At 36.2% G+C, this 21,957-nt stretch overlaps 1 protein-coding gene across 1 annotated transcript in view; it reads right to left on the bottom strand.

Moving 5' to 3' along the window:
- The window catches only part of LOC131983736 (histone acetyltransferase KAT7-like), a 36,027-nt gene extending 15,216 nt beyond the window's left edge, over window positions 1-20,811 (bottom strand). The window contains exons 1-7 of the mRNA XM_059348526.1: window positions 20,623-20,811; window positions 17,499-17,643; window positions 11,999-12,235; window positions 8,745-9,026; window positions 6,808-6,890; window positions 5,607-5,693; window positions 1,953-2,051 (exon numbers count right to left, since the gene is read on the bottom strand). Coding sequence (XP_059204509.1) covers window positions 1,953-2,051; window positions 5,607-5,693; window positions 6,808-6,890; window positions 8,745-9,026; window positions 11,999-12,235; window positions 17,499-17,643; window positions 20,623-20,637 — 948 coding nt within the window. The 5' untranslated portion in view covers window positions 20,638-20,811. The remainder of the gene's footprint in view (window positions 1-1,952; window positions 2,052-5,606; window positions 5,694-6,807; window positions 6,891-8,744; window positions 9,027-11,998; window positions 12,236-17,498; window positions 17,644-20,622) is intronic.
- Window positions 20,812-21,957: the final 1,146 nt, after the last annotated feature.

Genomic DNA, 21,957 nt, shown 5'->3' with positions numbered 1-21,957 from the left:
AGTATGTGAAAGGTGTGTAATATAGTATGGGAAAGGTGTGTAATATAGTATGGGAAAGGTGTGTAATATAGTATGGGAAAGGTGTGTAATATAGTATGGGAAAGGTGTGTAATATAGTATGGGAAAGGTGTGTAATATAGTATGGGAAAGGTGTGTAATATAGTATGGGAAAGGTGTGTAATATAGTATGGGAAAGGTGTGTAATATAGTATGGGAAAGGTGTGTAATATAGTATGGGAAAGGTGTGTAATATAGTATGGGAAAGGTGTGTAATATAGTATGGGAAAGGTGTGTAATATAGTATGGGAAAGGTGTGTAATATAGTATGGGAAAGGTGTGTAATATAGTATGGGAAAGGTGTGTAATATAGTATGGGAAAGGTGTGTAATATAGTATGGGAAAGGTGTGTAATATAGTATGGGAAAGGTGTGGAATATAGTATGGGAAAGGTGTGTAATATAGTATGGGAAAGGTGTGTAATATAGTATGTGAAAGGTGTGTAATATAGTATGGGAAAGGTGTGTAATATAGTATGTGAAAGGTGTGTAATATAGTATGGGAAAGGTATGTAATATAGTATGGGAAAGGTGTGTAATATAGTATGGGAAAGGTGTGTAATATAGTATGTGAAAGGTGTGTAATATAGTATGGGAAAGGTGTGTAATATAGTATGTGAAAGGTGTGTAATATAGTATGGGAAAGGTGTGTAATATAGTATGGGAAAGGTGTGTAATATAGTATGGGAAAGGTGTGTAATATAGTATGTGAAAGGTGTGTAATATAGTATGGGAAAGGTGTGTAATATAGTATGTGAAAGGTGTGTAATATAGTATGGGAAAGGTGTGTAATATAGTATGGGAAAGGCGTGTAATATAGTATGGGAAAGGTGTGTAATATTGCTCACACAATAGATTCTCATCCATTTACCATTAGAGGTGTGTGTGTGTGTGTGTTTGTGTGGGGGGATCGATACAGTATAGCAGAGGTGTCAAACTCTGGCCCACGGGCCAAATTTGGCCCGCAATATAATTATATTTGGCCCAGAAAGGCAATACCAAATTATTATTATACAGCGCAAATAATACTACAAATCCCAGAATGCTCTGCTGGTGTTTTGGCTTGAACACAGTAGATCAGTGTGTAGCAAACTGAGCAACAATTAAAGTCAACCTGGTCTCACAGGAATCCGTGAAATAGCCACGGATACGCTTAACTCAAAATCCGTGGAATAGCCACGGAATCACTCAAATTTCCGTGAAACTGACACGGATTTGGCTACAATGCAAGTTAATGACAGTCATATCCCGTGGCTATTCCAACATACAAAGTGATTATGTACATTCACTGAGTGAATATTTAGAAAATAAAACATATATTTCTCGCTACAAATGTGATCAAAATCCATTTTTATGCAGAAACTAAGTCAAAATATTATTTTTTTTCACTAAAAATGAGAGAACTGTCCGCCATGTTTTTTGTTCTGACCGCCGGGACCTTGAAAGTCACGTGACTTGGAACAAACCAATAAGAAAAATTATTAACTTGCATTGGTTTTTATTCAGGAAAGTGACTCACTTTAAATGCATATTGTATTAGAAAAGATGTTTTGTGGATTAACACAGAGTTAAATACATTGTTTAGAATGGCAGAGGCTTGTAATCTCTGAGTTAAAATGGCATTTTGGATAGTTCAATGTGACTGGAAAAATAGGAAATGTGCTGTAATATTCACCTGCCAGGCTCTCTGATTCTCTTCTTTGACAAGACAATTCTTGATTTAATTTCATTTTGTGGACACAAAATGCAGTTAAACAGTTAAATCACAATATATTGTATTGGAAAAAAACTCACCATATCGCAAAATGCTTAAAATCGCAATAATATTGTATCGTGACTCAAGTATGAGGATAAAATCGTATCATGGGGCCTCTGCTGATTCACTCCTCTACTCACCATGTAATTGTCCTTTTGCTCCTTATTGAGGCCTGAGTTCCTCTTCCTCCTCAGCTCCGTCACCTTCTCCTTGTAGCGCAGCTGACGGTCTGAAGGCGCCTAACACACAGAGAGAATTTTACAACTTCATTACCTCTTGCTGAATTATATACATTTCCATTATTTCTGTACTAGTACTGGTTTTAATGGAATAACCTTAGATTTATACGAATAAGGATTTCCCATCAAACGTTTAAATGCCAAATAAGGACAACAACTTTTTTTAATTATATATTTGTTTCATAAGCTGTCTTGCATGACACTGAGAAGTGAAGAAGACAAAATACACCAAACGACTGTGTTTTTAGGACTTTAACCACTTAACATGTGACTCGTGTAGTCCAAAATATGGCACAAACTATCACCTTCATCATGATTATCAACCTGAATCAAAAGCAAACATTTTGAGCTTCAATTAATTTGTTTTTACTGCACTACTTTTCCATTTTAAGACGTTTCTGTTATCTTGTCCAACCCCTGGCGTTTGTGATAAACATAGAAACAACATTAAAGAGAAACAAAAGACAAAAACAGGACCACATGTGCATTGTGATAGTGTTAAAGGTGTTTTTAAGGTTAAGTTTTCCTTTAAATAAGCAGGTGTTGGGCTGGACCACAGGGCTTTGCCTGGACTAGGATGGTTCCCTATTTCATCACTTTGTAATATTAATTTATTTTTAATTTAGTGTATTTTCTGGTCATTTTCTGTCTTTTTTGGTCATTTTGTTTCCTTTTTGGTCATTTTTTGTCTTTTCTGGTCATTTTGTGTCTTTTTTGGTCATTTTCTGTCTTTTTTGGTCATTTTGTTTCCTTTTTGGTCATTTTCTGTCTTTTCTGGTCATTTTCTGTCTTTTTTGGTCATTTTCTGTCTTTTTTGGTCATTTTGTTTCCTTTTTGGTCATTTTCTGTCTTTTTTGGTCATTTTCTGTCTTTTTTGGTCATTTTGTTTCCTTTTTGGTCATTTTCTGTCTTTTTTGGTCATTTTGTGTCTTTTTTGGTCACTTTGTTTCCTTTATTTGGTCATTTTGTTTCTTTTTTGTATGATCTGAACTGTGCGTGTGAGATTGTGTTCAGTGATAGGGGGTCGCAGACAACATGCATGTTAAATTGGGTTGAGAACTACTGGGTTAGAGGAAAATTAGCATTTTTGATTTTGGTGTGAATTGTCCCTTAAATCATTTGAGTGAGTGACTTCTGTTACTAATGTCCTTGAATGTTTTCTTTTTTCCTGACTTAATAGGTACAGCTTGCAGTTAACTACCATGTGTTACACTGTGACATCTTTTTTATCCAGTGTATTTTTGTTTAAGGGTTCCTTTTTTAATTTTAGGCTCACATAAACTTTCCTCTGAGACCAGGAAGATTCCTCTCACACTCACTGTGACTCAACCTACACAAAGCCTTCATCACTTTGCCTCTGAGCCGCTACACTGAGGAATCACAGTGTGACCTGAGGCATTACTGCTTTAAGAGTGATGCTGCAGTGTTTGTGTGTGTGTGTGGAATTCCCCTTCACACACACACACACACACACACACACACACACACACACACACACACAGACACACACGAGCAGTTCATGATGAAGTGAATCTGACAGGTGAAACTGAGCGAGGCTCACAGCTTTCACCTGGATTCACTGAAGAAATAACTGTTCCTGATATTCTGCAGCCTTACAGAAATCATGCACAACAATTGTTAAGTTAAAAAGGCTTTTAAAAAATGATATGCTAAAAAAAGGACATTCTTGTAACTGCCTTCAGTGTTTTGATTTGTTTGTTGTTTGTTTGTTTTCTTTGCGGGAGTAATAGAAATTCTCAGATCTAAGTTGTTTGATATACTATGGTTGACTAATAAGAAAATAAGTAAATATATAATAATAATAATGATAATACATATTTATTTAACATTAAGTGGCAATATATAGAGATACAAAAGTGTTGAGTATAGAATAGAATAGAATAGAATAGAATAGAATATATCTTTATTGTCTGTTCAACAGAGCAGAAATTTGTCTTTCGACACGGCTATAAAAATTCATGCAAAACACACAACAATTACATGAAGTTAGATAAAACAACAACAGCACTTCAGTAAAAACACAACACCAATAAAAAGAATGACGTGGGGTACAGTGCTACCGGCCACTATTTAGTATAGCGACTGCAGATGGTAGAAATGACTTTTTATAAATGTTTTTTGTATCAGGGGAGAGGCCTAGATAAGTATTTAATACTTCAGCCTACTCCCTTTTTTTGGAACCAAAATTATAAAAGGAAATGCATATTGAATATTAAGTTAACTGGTTCTTATTTCTATCTTATTACTTAAACGGGGCAGATGCATGTATATGTATAGGGCTTTATATACTGTATGTGTAAATGTTTATATGTTTATGTACATCTGTTTAATGGTGTCTATGTGAGTATGTGTATGAATATGTATATGCATCTAGCCCAGTAGTTCTCAACCTTTTTGAATCACAACTCCCAATTTAACATGCATGTTGTCTGCGACCCCCGCTCACTGAACACAATCTCACACACACAGTTCGGATCATACAAACTCAATTGATACGACGTATTTTGGACAAATAATGAAGCAGACAACAACTAAAAACAGTCAGCTTCAAGCCAGAGAACCAAATTGACCACAAAATTATCAAAAAAAAGACACAAATCGGCCAAAAAAGACACAAAATGACACAAAAAAAAGACACAAAATGACCAAAAAAAGACACAAAATGACCAAAAAAAGACACAAAATGACCAAAAAAGACACAAAATGATTTAAAAAAAGACACGAATCGACCAAAAAAGACACAAAATGATCAAAAAAAGACACAAATCGACCAAAAAAGACACAAAATGACCAAAAAAGACACAAACTGACCACAAAATGATAAAAAAATGATTAAAAAAAAGACACGAATCGACCAAAAATGACCAAAAAAGACAAAAAAAAGACACAAATCGGCCAAAAAGACACAAAATGACCAAAAAAAAGACACAAAATTACCAAAAAAAGACACAAAATTACCAAAAAAAGACACAAAATGGCCTAAAAAAGAAACAAAATTAGCAAAAAAAGACACAAAATGACAAAAAAAGACACTAAATGACTAAAAAAAGACACAAAATGACCAAAAAAAGACACAAAATGACTAAAAAAGACACAAACTGACCACAAAATGATAAAAAAATGACACAAAATGACCAAAAAAACACACAAAATGACCAAAAAAAGACATTAAATGACCAAAAAGACTAAAACACATTAACACATGAACACTTTAACACAGTGGAGACAGAGCTGACTTCCAAAATGATTTGGCGACCCCCAGAAATCATCTCGCGACCCCAATTGGGGTCCCGACCCCAAGGTTGAGAATAGCTGATCTAGCCTACGCTGTTGTAGTTTATGTTGTTTATTTTTTTCGGTTCGAAAAGAAGAATTAATAAAATGAAAAAAGAAAAAAGAAAAAATGAAAGACAGTATATGTATATATGTGTTGACATGTTTCTGTGTTTCAGGTGTCAGCATGTGTTATTCTTGTCTCATGCGCCTCCACATGCTGTTTACATGTATATACATATATGTGTGCTTGTGTGTTACCTGGTTTCTTGTGGAGTGTCTGTTCTCGTCCTGGCGGTGTGACAGCGTCCTCTCCTCGGCCTGTTTGTCGCGCGTCGATGCTTTGCCCTAACAAAACATCAACACCGTCACCACCAACCATCACAAACACCCCCACAGCGCTAAAAACTGCAGCTACCGCCTCCGTGTTCCTGGAGGCTTCGCAGCTTGACAACTTCTATTTGAGCCTGTTAGTCTAGACGGATTTCAGAATAAAGGCCTCCTATAAGAAGTGAGGAGCATTTATGGGTACAAGTCAGGAACCGGCCTACCTTACAGATCTCAAGGGTGCTGAGTCCAAAAAAAATGGTTCCCAAGCGAAATTTTGAGTTTTTGACCTTCTAATTTGTATCAAATAGCCACCAAATTGTCCATCTTGCTCAGCCATTGGACCATTTCCCCTTAGTTTTTTTGTAAGTAGGCAATCAAAGATGAGGAAATTAAGTTTCTAGATCTATAGTCTAGAGTCAGAGCAAGGATATAGTGGAGGCTCAGTGTCTTTTATATATATATATATATATATACATATGCAAAATACCAACTGGAACATTTAAAAGTAATATTGATTGAATATTTATGTCGGCCTTAAAAAATGACACAAATAATGCTTAATTTCACCTTAAAAGTTGATGTTTTGCATATATATATATATATATATATATATGCAAAACATCAACTTTTAATATATATATACACATTTATTTATACACATTTAATACATATATATATATATATATATATATGCAAAACATCAACTTTTAAGGTGAAATTAAGCATTATTTGTGTCATTTTTTAAGGCCGACATAAATATTCAATCAATATTACTTTTCAATTTTCAATTTTTATGTATATATATATATGGCAAGTTAAATATATATATATATATATATATATATATATATTTAACTTGCCATATATATATATATATACATAAAAATTGAATTACTGACATAAATGAACTTTTCTACGATATTCTAATTCATTGAGATGCACCTGTATTGTATAATACAAGCAACAATGTAGTAACTGAAGCAATGTGGCATAATTTGTCTGAAAAACATCATGGTTTCACACTCTCTTCATAGTCTTGAATCCCTGCTGATAAATCTTTGTGTAAGTGTGTGTGTGTGTGTGTGTGTGTGTGTGTGTGTGTGTGTGTGTGTGTGTGTGTGTGTGTGTGTACCTTGCATTCATCAGCAGAGAGGTTGTGGTAGAGAGGACATCCCGATATGGAGAAATGTCTCTCATGCCTTCCTGTTAGATGACCTGAGAGAAAAACGGAAAAAGGAAAGGGTGAGGGACACAGAGACGTAAAGAAAGAGGGATGTAGACAGATTGATAAAGATTGGTGGATCGGAGCAGCCTGGCTAACACCAGACTAATCACAAATGAGATTAGTCTGGCAACCAGCCGTTCATTTCTCCGTAGAGGAGGTGTGGTTTACGATCCTCCAGAGCCGTTTATTGGGCGCTTAGAATGTCTATCAAAGCGTCTGTAGGTAGCTCTTAGCCAATCAGATCAGTTATACCAGATGACGTATGTAGAGCGACAGAAATGAATGTTTACATAGCCGGACTAGCCCTCTAGCATCTCTACTTTGAGACTAAAATGCTCAATTCTGCTTCTGCAACGTTTTTCTGCAGCATGTTCTGACTGCTGCTTTGCTTCTCCAGTTCTCGCTTTCTGCAAGATTATTAATTTTTACGCCTTATTTCCCCCTCATGTCATTCAGCCACACACATCCACTGATTTTATGGGCAATAGACGAGCTGCTGGGGGTCTCTGGGGGCTTCGCTGTCCCCCGGCTCGTAGCCAGATCACCTGCGTTACAGAAGCGAGCGGTAGCGGGGCTAGTAGGGTGGCTAGTAGCGGCGCTACTAGCGGGGCTAGTATCGGGGCTAGTAGCGGCGCTAGTAGCGGGGCTAGTAACGGGGCTAGTAGCGGGGCTAGTAGCGGCGCTAGTAGCGGGGCTAGTAGCGGCGCTAGTAGCGGGGCTAGTAGCGGCGCTAGTAGCGGGGCTAGTAGCAGCGCTAGTAGCAGGGCTAGTAGCGGGGTTAGTAGCGGAACTAGTAGCGGGGCTAGTAGCGGGGCTAGTAGCGGCACTAGTAGCGGCACTAGTAGCGGGGCTAGTAGCGGCACTAGTAGTGGGGCTAGTAGCAGTGCTAGTAGCAGGGCTAGTAGCGGGGTTAGTAGCGGAACTAGTAGCGGGGCTAGTAGCGGCACTAGTAGCGGCACTAGTAGCGGGGCTAGTAGCGGCACTAGTAGCGGGGCTAGTAGCGGGGCTAGTAGCAGTGCTAGTAGCAGGGCTAGTAGCGGGGTTAGTAGCGGTGCTAGTAGCGGGGCTAGTAGCGGGGCTAGTAGCAGCGCTAGTAGCGGCGCTAGTAGCGGTGTCTGATGGCTAAAACAGGGCTAAGAAAGTTTTTATTTTTTCTATTTTTTACTCCTGTTTTACTGTATGTGTGCTTTTGAAGTGAATGTGAATTGATACTGATAATATCATACACAGTTGGTACAGTATATGTTGTTTATATATCGGACACAAAATGCTAATAAAAAATTAATTACAAAAAAAAGAAAATGGCAAGTTACAACAAGCAACAGTGCACACATTTCATATTTTTAAATGACTGTTTAGACTGGAAGTACATTAAGGTGTACCCAGATTACATCATTTTAAATGTGCAATATGTAATGCTAGTTGGTAGATTAGGCTTTGGCCAAATCCTGTCGGAAGCAATTCTAAAACATCCTTTTTCGCTGTGAAACAGGAGTGTAAAGTCAATTGTTGTTCTTCTTTTAAAATAAACTTTCACTCTAAACTATTTAAAACGCTGTCAGCTAGATCGAAAGAGAGTTTCGCGTCTGCAGCAGCCATGTTGGATCCGTAAGAAAACTACAAAACTACAAGCTTCCGTCTGCCGAGTAGTACGCGTCATCGTCTTGCCGTCCCTCCCCGCTCTGTGATTGGATCCTAAAACAGGGCAAAGAAACCTTCCTGGTTTCCAGACTGGATGGAGGTTTGAAATGAAATTCGAGCGTGCAAGGCATTATGGGTAAACCCAGGCTAGGATCGGAGCATGACATCTAATCCAATATAAAAGAAAGTGTTTTTGCCCTCACCCAATGAGTTGCAGCCAGGTGTGGGACACTTCATGTTGAAGTTGTAGCTCTCATGGAAGCGCCGTCGCTTGGGCCGGTGGGAAAGGTCGTGGGCGGCGGCCTCTTTGAGTGACAGCTCTTTGGCCAATCTCTCGTCCTCCTCTTGTGAAACTACGATGTCGTTGCTGGAAGACACGAGGTCGTTGCCCGGGCTGGAGACCTCGATGTCTGACTCTGAGGACGGGGCGTTGCCTGTCGGGGTCCGAGGAGGGGTTTCGTCTCGGTCCGCCCCTTGCTTCAGGTCTGCTGAGCCAATCAGAACGAAGAGAATGAGAAAGGAAGCAATGCTTCAAAAGATGCCTGAAAGCTCATTTAACTGCTGTTTTGTAATTCTAGTTCACACACAAATACACTTTTTTGTCAAAAAAAAACTGTGTCAATGATTCAAAATCAGTGTATGTCCCTACGTAGCCTTATTAACCATGAATATTTCCACTTCTTTAACCTCTACTGCTAAATATCTCTTACGGGAATTCTCTGTAGGTTGCAAATGCGACCACATTCAGATACAGTGAACAGCCTGCAGCAGTAGCTGCCTGCAAATAAATCCAATAGTGGAGACTGATGTCGCTGCAGTAGGAAACCAGTGTTTGAGCTCAGAGAGCCTGGCAGGTGAATATTACAGCACATTTCCTATTTTTCCAGTCACATTGAACTATCCAAGATGCCCGGCCATTTTAACTCACAGATTGCAAGCCTCTGCCATTCTAAACAATTTATTTAACTCTGTGTAGCGATATTTCAACAACTTCCCGACCCGATATCCTGACGCACATGGTGCCAGCTACGGCCTCTGGGGAAAAAAATGGCGTAAATACGCCGAATGCTAAACATCGATACTTGGCGGACATGAATCGATATAATATCGGCACGCAAAATATCGCAATACTATGCTGTATCGATGTTTTCCTTCCCTCTACAATTTACAAACTTTTAAACTGGCAAATTAAAACCACCATGGGCCCTGAAATAAGCCATGTGGAACACCAGATTTAACGTTAACAAGAGCTCATTCCTTACACATTGACCTTCACCTTTAGGACTGATGGAAAGGTTCAAGAAAATGTCTTATTATCATTAGCATACATGTGGTTCGTCCATAAAATATGTTTAAGCCATAGATAGTTGCAATATGAGTGTTCACTAGTTAGAATAATCAAGATATAATATGTAGTGCTTTGTTTTTTTCTACTTCGTATTGTGCAAATAAACAAACTAAATAGGCTTGCTGTGTGACATAAACATGATGAGAATTGTGTTTAATTTGTATTATTAAAGCAGCCTAATATTGTTTTCCTGATATGACTCAATGTTAAGACACTAAATAATAAAATTAAACAATCTAAGCACAGATACAGATCACCATCTGCTACAGTGTCTCTGTCAGGTCATTTATTGGGCCAGGATATGTACTGAGACATATTTGTCTTCTTTGTAATCAGGAACACACTGTGATCACAGTGACATTAGTTGAATGGCACGAAAATGAATGAATGCAACAAGCAGATAGATGCTCTTCCTCCTCCTCCTCCTCCTCCTCCTCCTCATCTTCACATCATTTCTCTTTTCTCTGCCCTTCCAGCTTCCTTTTCTTTTCTTTTTTTATTTACTTTTTATTCATTTTTCCTTAGTAACATACACATAAGTGCATAAGGGCACAAGAACATACAACATAACATAAACCATGCTTTTATGCTTTAATGTTTTTATGTTCTGTGTTTTGTATTTGTTATGATTATTTGTTTGTTGTGTGACATTTTTTACTACTGAATGCAGAACAAATTGCCCCTCGGGGACAATAAAGATTTATCAAATCAAATCAAATAAACGTAAACATAACATAACAAGGGGAGGATTGTGCATTAAGTAAAACAGCAGCAACATCATACATATAAATATAAGGATGCTGCTTGAAAATATTAAAGTGTTAATGTTAAAAATTCCTTCCCTCCCTGAAGTAAAATCCTTTAAGAGTTTCTTGCTCATAAAATCCCTGGGTAACACTTTACAATAACCAACTAATTTATGTTTATAGATGGTTTATAAACCAATTATTAACAATTTACTACATATTTAATCTTTAAATGTTTTCAACCAATTTCTTAAATGTATATGAATCTTTTCTAAATCATTAACATACTTAATATGGTGTCAAGATGTTATAATGGGTGCAAATTAAACTATTAATAAACTAATAATTTTAATTTAATTGTTTCTTAATGGTAAAGTAACTATAAACTTACATTAATATACCATCTATTTGCCATTTATAAATGATTTAGTTAGTTAAACATTAATAAATGATCTATTTACCATTATAATGGCCTATAAACGGTTTATAAATGATGATTAAACATTAATAAACTATCTGTTATCCATTTATAAGAATTCCTGATTTGTATCGAAAATGATCTTGGTTTTGAAGACCAAAATTTTTCTTTGAGGTCCTGGAAACTCCAGCTTCCTTTTCAACTCTTTCATCTCCTCATCAGTCTTTCCTTTTAGTCTCTCTTTTGTCCTTTTCCTCCTTCCCTCTATCCCCCTGACTAAACCGCTCTCTTCACTTTTCTCCCTCCCTCTTTTCATCACCCCTTCATTCAGTTTCCACTCTCTTTTAATAAATGGATTTGCTTGAGATTTCCCAACTCCTGCTCCTGCTCCTCTTTTAATAAAAAATGTTGAAAGCGTCCTTTAATGTAGTACACAGATGTAGTTTCTAAGACAGGGGTGGGCAACCTGAGGCTCCGGAGCCACATGTGGCTCTTCAGGCCATTTGCAGTGGCTTCCTGTGGCTGTGACAATAAAATTATAAGAAATTAATAGGTTATTTATTCAAATTGTAATGTTCATTTATCATTGGTGTAGGCCAAAAGAAATTTGTATTCTTCAGTTGTAAAGATGTATCGCTTATATACAGCGTTTAAAAAGTTTTTTGTCAACTAAAATGTGCAGCATAGCTTACGAAAGTCTACAGCTCGGTGCCTTAAACTCTAAATTTTTACCGACAAATAAAATCATTTTAAGAAATTCTCATTCATTATGACCTATTAGTGATGCTGCTAGGCTGATTTATCTTCATTGGAAGGCCGAAAAAAAGGTTTGTGGCTCCATTTGGACATTTTTTTCTCCTTTTTTGGCCAACAATGGCTCTTTTGTTAGTAAAGGTTGCCGACCCCTGTTCTAAGACATACAGGATACACTTCTTCTGCTCTCACCATTTGCCTCGGTGTCTGAACCAGACGACCTGCTCTGACGCAGTGGGTATTTCTTGGCGGTGGTGTTTGTCGCCCCCTGCTGGCTGCGTGTGATCCTGCGCCCGGAGGAGAAGACGGACGCTGCAACTGCTGCACCTCCTGCTCCTCCTGCTCCTCCTGCTGACTCTGCTGCTGAATCTGGGCCTTCGTCAGGACCAACAGCTGCAGGAGAACTGCTCCGTATAGAGCTGCAGTTATCTAGGAGAGGAGAGGAGAGGAGAGGAGAGGAGGAGAGGAGAGGAGAGGAGAGGAGAGGAGAGGAGAGGAGAGGAGAGGAGAGAGATTACTTTGGATTACATCCTGACCAGTGGTGGAATGTAACTAAGTACATTTACTCAATACTTAAGTACTATTTTGAGGTACTTGTACTTTACTTGAGTATTTCCATTTAATCTAACTTTATACTTTTTCTTCACTACATTTAAGAGGGAAATATTGTACTTTTCACTCCAAATTATTTAGCTGAAAGCTTTAGTTATTTTTCAGGTCAAGATATAACATAAAAAAATAGCATCAATTTAAAATGATGATGCATGTTTACAAATGAAACCACACAGAAGTATATTAATTAGTTAAATGAGCCCTACCTGGACAACATTAAAATGCTAAAATAATCTAATAACATCTTCAGACTATAGTGAAGTCATTTCAGTGTGGTATTAGTACTTTTACTTAAGTAAGGGATCTGAATACTTGTTCCAGCACTGATCCTGACTGATACTTGGGTTTTGGGGCCAATACGGATACCAATATTATGGAGAAACAAAATTCCCATTTCGATGTATCAGCCAAGTTCATTCAGAATATTTTTATTTCTCTCAGATTTGGCTGTTCTATATGAAGATTCAACTGTTTTCATTTGTTTTTGTAATGTGTCTGTTTACAACATTGTAACTTATGTTAGTGTGTCACTTTTGTGCTGATTTATAGTTTTAACCATTAACGAAGATTATAATGGGTGTGTATTGCATGGAATGTTCGTGTCAGAGTGTATGACATCATCGCTCAGAGTGGGAGAAGTGGTCTGAAATTGTCTGAAACGTTTCTCTTTCCACACTCCTGGCCACAATTTACACTCTATACACATTATTTTTTCCAAATTTGTAGACAAACTTCTTTTGTCTCATACAATGTGCTCAAAAAATCTGAGAGACATATGGAATTTAAATGGCCAGCCTCCAAGTGCGGCCATGTCTCTCTCTGCTCCTCATTAACTGTAACACAAAGATTTTCTGAGAGAAGCAGAACGGATCCGTTTTAAAATTGCACATGTCTTTTCTGATAGGAGCTATCGTTTGGTCAGAATAATGACAGAATAACAAATGTGAGACGAGCGCGAAACGAGGAGGAAAAAAACTCTTTTTCTCCATGTTTCTGTGGGTCTCTGCCTGGGTTGCCTCTGTCGTCATTGACAACCACCTGAAGTTGCCGTGGTAACCTCTGAGCCTCAGGCCACAGGTAATGAGTACAGTTACAGATAGATACACACACACTATGTATGTTGTATTGCACATCTCATGTAATATAATATTAGATCAAATTGTCTTTTATTTTTATTTGTGAGTTTATTGTTATTCAATTATGTATCTTGTATTGGATTGGATTTTGTTGTTGTTGTTATTCAGTTATGTAAAGCACTTTGGTCAACCTTGGTTGTATATAAGGTGCTCTAGAAATAAACGTGACCTTGACACTATTGAGCTGAGCAGAATTTGAACCTATAGTATGGGCTCAGTATTTTGCACAGGACACTTCAACTGTGAGAGCCGGGTCCGGAATCAAACCGCCGACCTTATGGTGGACAACTTGATCTACTTGAAAAGGAATGCTTGTTGTAGGTGTGCTCCTTGTATATAATATAGTATCATAACATTACTATTATTAATTGTTTGACATCTCTGAAGAATCTCATCATAGTGTACACACACCGGCAGTAGCCCCCGTGGCCCTTTCACTATTTACCCAGAGGAAATTTTTGATTTGACATTGATTTTAAATTAATTTGGCTGAGATAGTGCACAAAGAGTGGTATAATGGTTGGGAAAACCCTGGCAATTAAATGATAATGAAGATAATTTCAACTAGGATTGTAAACTTTGGAAAGGAATTTTGCTGCAAAAACTACTGAAGAGAGGCATTAAAGTGTTGACAAATTCCAGATTAATGTCTTAAACCTCAGCAGTGTGTAACTGAGCAACTCCAAGCAATTGTGATAAGAAGAAGACAGAGTTACTTGTTGCAAATAACCTCAATGGTTATGAAGAGACTAATCCCATCACAGGAGAGAAGACCGGACCTCTGAATCCATTTCTTTCTGGGAGAAAACGAGACTCTGTTTTGTTTCTAAGCCTCAACTGGGACCAGGAGAGCGTAGCCAAATTCTCTCAGGAACAAAAAGCAGAGGAAACAGTGTCACCTTTTCTTTCTCTGGTGTAAATCCCCTCTGGCAGCCACAGCAGAAAGAGGTCACACAGAGGGTGGGAGTAGAGTTTGTAGAGTGTGTGTGTGGGGGAGGACGGGCTGTCTGAAGCCATTCATGCTTTACAGGCTGCCCATATATAAGAGCTACAGCTGAACTGTTGAAGTAAAGGGGATTTCAAGTCTTTCAGAATAAAAGCATCCATCCTCGTTCAAATTACACATATAAATGAAGGAATATCTGGGTTAATAATCAATACACTACCGGTCAAAAGTTTTAGAACACCCCAATTTTTCCAGTTTTTTATTGAAATTCAAGCAGTTCAAGTCAAATGAACAGCTTGAAAGGGTCCAAAGGTAAGTGGTGAACTGCCAGAGGTAAATAAAAAAAGGTAAGCTTAACCAAAACTGGAAAATAATGTACATTTCAGAATTATACAAGTAGGCCTTTTTCAGGGAACAAGAAATGGGTTAACAACTTAACTCTATGGAGTCTTGGGCTATTTTGTCCATTTTTGAATTCTTTTCATGTCTGTGTAAGTCATTTTGTGTCTTTTTTTTGGTCATTTTGTGTCTTTTTTAGTCATTTTGTGTCTTTTTTTGGTCATTTTGTGTCTTTTTTTAGTCATTTTGTGTCTTTTTTTGTCATTTTGTGTTTTTTTTGGTCATTTTGTGTCTTTTTTTGTCATTTTGTGTCTTTTTTTAGTCATTTTGTGTCTTTTTTTTCATTTAGTCTTTTTTGGTCATTTTGTGTCTTTTTTTAGTCATTTTGTGTCTTTTTTTAGTCATTTTGTGTCTTGGTGTCTTTTTTTGTCATTTTGTGTCTTTTTTTTCATTTCGTCTTTTTTGGTCATTTTGTGTCTTTTTTTGTGTCTTTTGGTGTCTTTTTTTGGTCATTTTGTGTCTTTTTTGGTCATTTTGTGTCTTTTTTTAGTCCTTTAGTCCAACATAAAATGTGATTTTGAATCTTTTTTTACTTTCAAAACACTATCATGCTCAATAAAGAATTTTAAATGTTGCAAATGTGCATTAATTTCAGAGTACACTGAGACATTAAACTGCATAATTTTCAATTAAATTCTGGAAAAGTTGGTGTGTTCTAAAACTTTTGACCAGTAGTGTATGTTTATATATATAAATATCTGGGTTAATAATAAATATGTTTGATAAAATATGTATGGATAGCTCCCGAAATCCAGTGTAGGTGAAAAGCAAAACTGTAATATAATAAATAGTTTAGATTGTACCTACAAGGATAAATGTTCAATAGATTCTAAAATCCATGGCAAGATAAGGTTTGGAAAGGTCTTCCTAAAGTTGTGAAATACACAACATTACTCTGGTGTAATGGTGAAATAAATTGTTAATGTAATTACACAAAGGTTATTCTGAAAATATAGTCATGGAAAAAATTATTAGACCACCCTTTTTCTTCAATTTCTTGTTCATTTTAATGCCTGGCACAACTATAGGTACATTTGTTTAATTTAAGAGCTGATATCTAGTCATTTTCCATGGTTTTCTTGATAATAACCAAAACCATTATTAAGAAAACATGGAAAATGGCTCGACATCAGTTCTTAAATTTAACAAACAAATGTACCTTTAGTTGTACCAGACATTAAAATGAACAAGAAATTGAAGAAAACAAGGATAGTCAAGTCAAGTCAAAGTTTATTTATAGACATTTAAAAACAACCTCAGTTGACCAAAGTGCTGTACAGTTATTAAAATAGAATAAATCATACACAAATAGGTATAAATAAAAACAATAAAATACTAAAAACAGTAAAACAATAAAATAGAATAGAATAAAATAGTAATAAAAGCTCAATCCAAAACAGAGTTAGAGATAAAAAAGACAAATAAAAGAGTAAAAAAGTAAAAAAGAAAGCCAAGGATTCTTGCCTAGCTGGGACTGAACGCCAAGGAGAATAAATAGCTTTTTAATAATATTTTATGGTCTAATAATTTTCCCTTATCGAGGGTCGATACTGCCACATTACTTTTGTCTCTTTTAGGTTAAGGTTTCTACTTTTTTTGCAGTCAATACATGATTAAAACCAACTAAAAGTGCTGCTAAAGCTATTACAAGAGCTACAGAGGTAGGGAAATATACTGTATAATATATGAAAACGTCTGCTAAATGCTGAAAAAACTTATCTTCAATAATTATATAATTCTCATAAATTGGTTTGAGGAAAAAATATAGTATAACAGAACCAAAGCCATTACTTCAACACTGTAAATGTATGACAGCATAGCATGTAGCTGCCACTGATGCTAGCCTACATACTGTATTTATACATTCCTTTAAGATGATAAAAGTTCCTCTTTTTGTTTCTACTTCCACCATTTTTCATCCTAAATGTATAATTGTTCCTGTGCATGTGCAGTGTTATTGATTTATATGATTCTTTGTTATTCCTATGATCAGTGGTGGAATGTAACTAAGTACATTTACTCAAGTACTGTACTTAAGTACGATTTAGAGATATTTGTAATTTACTTGAGTATTTCCATTTTATGTTACTTTATACTTCTACTTCACTACATTTTGAGGCAAATATTGTACTTTTTACTCCACTATATTTAGCTGACAGCTTTAGTTACTTTTCAGTTCAAGATTTAACATAAAAACATAATTAATATGAAATGTTTGCGAACATGTTAACATGTTTTAAATTGATCATCATAAGAGTATATTCAGTAGTAAAAATGAGCCTTACCTTGGTAAAAATTAAAGCGGTCCGTACATAAATGCATCAAAAATAATAACCCAACAATATATTTTTAGAATATATAAAACAATCCAAGTGGGTCCATTCTGCATAAAAAGTACTTTTACTTTTGATACTTTAAGTACATTTTGATGCTGATACTTTTGTACTTTTACTTCAGTAAGTTTTGAATGCAGGACTTTTACTTGTAGTGGAGTAATTTCACAGTGTTGTATTAGTACTTTTACTTAAGTAAGAGATCTGAATACTTTTTCCACCACTGCCTATGATTACATTTTTTTCAAAAAACTTGAATTGTTTACCTTGTGAGCTCCGGCTGAGGCGCAGCGACGCGCGAGTAAGGCGCGTGCTGGTGCGCCTGTGCGCGCTCTCGGAAGCTTCGGCGTGCTCGAGATCGGCGGAAAAATCCGAGTCCTCAGTCCCGTCCGAGCTGCTGCCGGCGGTCCTCTGCAAACAGCAACATTTATCAGAACAAACCTGAGTGATTTAAATAAAAAAATCTGGACTGATGAGCTTGAGAAATTATGTGAGACTGATTTTTAGTAAATGTTTTTTTTTTTTTTTCCTACCAGCGGATAATTTAACAAAGATCCCATGCTGGGGGAGGAGCATCAATCACCTCCTCCACATCTCCTCCGGCTCAAAGCCAAGATGGACTTGTCAATAAATATTAAAAATAAACCTAATGGACATCACCACAGGGAACATCCAGAATAATGCCGATTGCATCTATTGTGCCAAGTGCCAAACCCAATTTGCCACAACGTCTTTCGCGTGAATTTCCAGTTTGTTGTCAATTGACTCGACTAACAATCACCAGGAGCGCCTTACAACTCACTTAATACATAAAACTAATAAAATAACAGGTCCAATTGACTTGTTTTACGGCATAATTTCTCAAAAGTACAGGCTGTCTGTCTCCCTGCCACACGGGATGAATGGGGTGATGCTGCTGACGGAGGCTCACCCTACACCAAAATCCTTCTGGGTGGGGGTGGGGCAAGGGTGCTCTAGTCATATGTCATTTGCATTGAACATTGAACATTGGGGCCCCCTGCATCCTCTGAAATAATATACCAAATGTGATATTATAGGAGCTCCTACAGCTGCACAATATTACATCATGACCAAAGAATTTGCATGCATGTCTGGGTGTGTTTATGTGTTTGTCTAAACTGGGTATTTTGAATTGTACATATTTTTCTTTTTATATTTATATTTTTATAGACTTAAATGTTGCACTTACTGGAGAGCACTTTGAATTTCGTTGTACATGTGACAATGACGAATAAAGACCTATTCTATTCTATTCTATTAAGCTATATACAGTTACAGAATAACAACTACAGTAATTATGAAAACAAAAACCAGAAAGCTCTGTACAATAGAATACCCCACTGTACAATGCTTTATGTGTAAGTGTCTTTGTCCTATTCTTATTTTTGTTTTTTTCTACCTCAGTATTTTATTCCATTGTATCTTTTTATTTATTTATTTATTGTATTCAAATACCCAACTGCTATGGCGACCTTTTTTCCCTTTTGGGATGAATAAAGTTATCTGTCTATCTATCTATCTATCTATCTATCTATCTATCTATCTATCTATCTATCTATCTATCTATCTACAGGTGCATCTCAATAAACTAGAATATCATAGAAAGTATATTTATGTCAGTAATTCAATTCAAAATGTGGAAATAACACATTATATAGGTCCATTAAAAACAGGTGAAACATTTCACGTCTAAATGTATTTAACTTCTTCTAATTATAATGATTATGGCTTACATTTAATGAAGACCTAAAATTCTGTGTTTAAATAATGTTAATATTACAAAAGACTAATTTTTAAAAGTATGTTTAATAAAGAAATGTTGGCCTCTGAAAAGTATGTCCATGTACAGATAGACCACGCTTTTTCTTCAATTTCTTGTTCATTTTAATGTCTGGTACAACCAAAGGTACATTTGTTTGGACAAATAAAATGACAACAACAAAAATAGCTAACAAGAGTTTAATTTAAGAGCTGCTATCTAGACATTTTCCATGTTTTTTTTTTAATAATAACCAAAATCATTATATATATATATAATATTACAAAAGACTAATTTTAAAAAGTATGTATAATAAAGAAATGTTGGCCTCTGAAATGTATGCCCATCTATATGCACTTAATACTTGGTTGGGGCTATTTGACTTGAACCATTGGAAATGGACTTTCCCATGATATTCTAATGTATTGAGATGCACCAGTATCTATATCTGTGAATTAATGTAGAATTCGTGCAAAATAATGCTAATAACATCACCATTAATACTAATAAAATTTACTAAATTTTCATACTAGTAAAAGACAGAAACAATCAATATACAAGTGGGAAAAGCAGGAAAAACATCACTCTACATCAGCTGTTCTCAACCTTGGGGTCGGGACCCCAATTGGGGTCTCGAGATGATTTCTGGGGGTCGCCAAATCATTTTGGAAGTCAGCTCTGTCTCCACTGTGTTAAAGTGTCCATGTGTTTTAGTCTTTTTGGTCTTTTTTTTTTTTTTTGGTAATTTTGTATCTTTTTTTGATCATTTTCTGGCCAATTTGTGTCTTTTTTGGTCATTTTGTTTCCTTTTTTGGGTAATTTTGTGTCTTTTTTTTAGTCATTTTGTGTCTTTTGGTCATTTTTTTTCTTTTTTGTGTCATTTTGTGTCTTTTTTTGGTCATTTTGTGTCTTTTCTGGTCATTTTGTGTCTTTTTTTGGTCATTTTGTTGTCATTTTGAGTCTTTTTTGGTCATTTTGTTTCCTTTTTTTGGTAATTTTGTTTCTTTTTTTGGGTGATCTGAACTGTGCGTGTGAGATTGTGTTCAGTGAGTGGGGGTCGCGGACAACATGCATGTTAAATTGGGGGTCGCGACTCAAAAAGGTTGAGAACTACTGCACTACATGGCAGCATGGACCAGAGCGCACATTCAACGCTAAGTATCTTTGACAACTTCACAACAAGTAGCCGAACGCCTCATTTGCATACGACCAATTAAATTAAAGAGGAGGCGGGGCTTAAGAGAGCCCGGCCAATGAACGCAACGCTAGTCCGGATCCTGTCCAATCACAGCGTTGTTTTGGTGAGGACGCTTCGTTCCATCCTGGCAGTCAAAGAACAGGCTGTTCCCAGCCCTACCAACAGTTAAAGCTGCTGCCGTTACTGACGTTAACGGACGCACGGCAGCATCTTTACGCGCTTCGCCAACTTGGTGGAGATGTGAGCAAAAATTAGCAAAGTCTAAATTATAAAAAGCTCTCCAAACTATACCAGGAAGAAGCGACACTTTATAAACAAGATCACATTCTTGCAATGGCTACCATTAGCTATGACGTTATGTTGTGTGTCCGATCTGCAGCCTGCTGCTCTAACGGCTGCAGACATCTCTTACCTTTCTCCGGGGCATCTCTTCAAAGGCCTTTTGGCAGAATATTTCTTCCTCCTTTTTGGGGAATATTTATCCCAGGTTGTATAAATAAGGAGAACAACAATTCGCCAGCTTTTGATATGAGCCAACTCAGCTGAAAAAAGCGCACCAATTTTTCCGCACTTCCTTGTGAGTACAGCGCAAACTCGTTTGTTTTGAGGGTCCGTCGACCAAATGCGTCCGTGTGAAACATGTAGCGGTGCTCCGTTCCATAGATGCTCCGTTCACTCAGCTAAAACACATACAAACATAATTTTCCCCGCATAGATACTACAAATAAAAAAAATAAATTACGAGAAAAGATCTCGTAATTACGAGAAAAGATCTCGTAATTATGAGAAAAGATCTCGTAATTATGAGATAAGGTGTCTATTTTTTTTATCTCATTATCTCATATTTATTTTATTTTATCTCATTATCTCATAATTACGAGATCTTTTCTCGTAATTATGAGATAAGGTGTCTATTTTTTTTTATCCAGTGAATGCAATGCGGGTCCGTAACATATGGAACAATAAAAATATTATATATAGAAACAAATCCTTATTTTACCCTTATTGGTTTATTCACAATATAGTTTTAATTCATTTTTAAGTCATTTAACTCAAACGGATCATTACTTACATATCAATAATTGATCATAAAATAAAGAATCCCAATTACTATTAGCGAATTTAATATTGTCATAAATACAATCCATCTAGGTCTAATTTTGTTATTTGAAAGTACAGTAATAAAAAATCCATCATTATTGCCCTTTGAAATCGGCCAAATTTGTTTTTCCTCTACACACAATAGTAACCGTAATATACGCTCTATATTTCAGAAAGAAGTCGTATCAACTCCATATGTAACAACCTATTGGAATAACTTTATTAATAACCTTAATTGGGAAAATATATGGAGTTTACCTGCTAGATATATAATCAATAACGGAAGTTTTTTTGTGTTTCCTGCAAAACTTGAAAAAATGAGTTAGATGATTATTATTATTTTTTTATTCACAATAACAATTTACAATATATACAGTTTTTGCCAGGGGGTTAAGAAGAAAGAACACAAACAAAATCAAATAAACAGCAATTCCAAAATAAGGGTAAGAAACAGACAAAACAACAAATAAATACATAAATAAATAAATAAATAAAGATCATGATGCATGATTCCTCAATCAATAAGGTATCGGTCCAAAACAAAGTCAGTTTTCAGAGCCTTCTTGCTCTTAAGTCCTTTAATAGAAGTGCAGTATTGCTCCAGTTCCTGTAGAGCAGGGGTATCAAACTCAAATACACAATGGGC

This window comes from Centropristis striata, chromosome 13 (assembly GCF_030273125.1).
Source record: "Centropristis striata isolate RG_2023a ecotype Rhode Island chromosome 13, C.striata_1.0, whole genome shotgun sequence".
Lineage (NCBI taxonomy): Eukaryota > Metazoa > Chordata > Actinopteri > Perciformes > Serranidae > Centropristis > Centropristis striata.
Note: the sequence above shows the minus strand (reverse complement) of the source record. Positions and strands in the feature narration are given on the sequence as shown.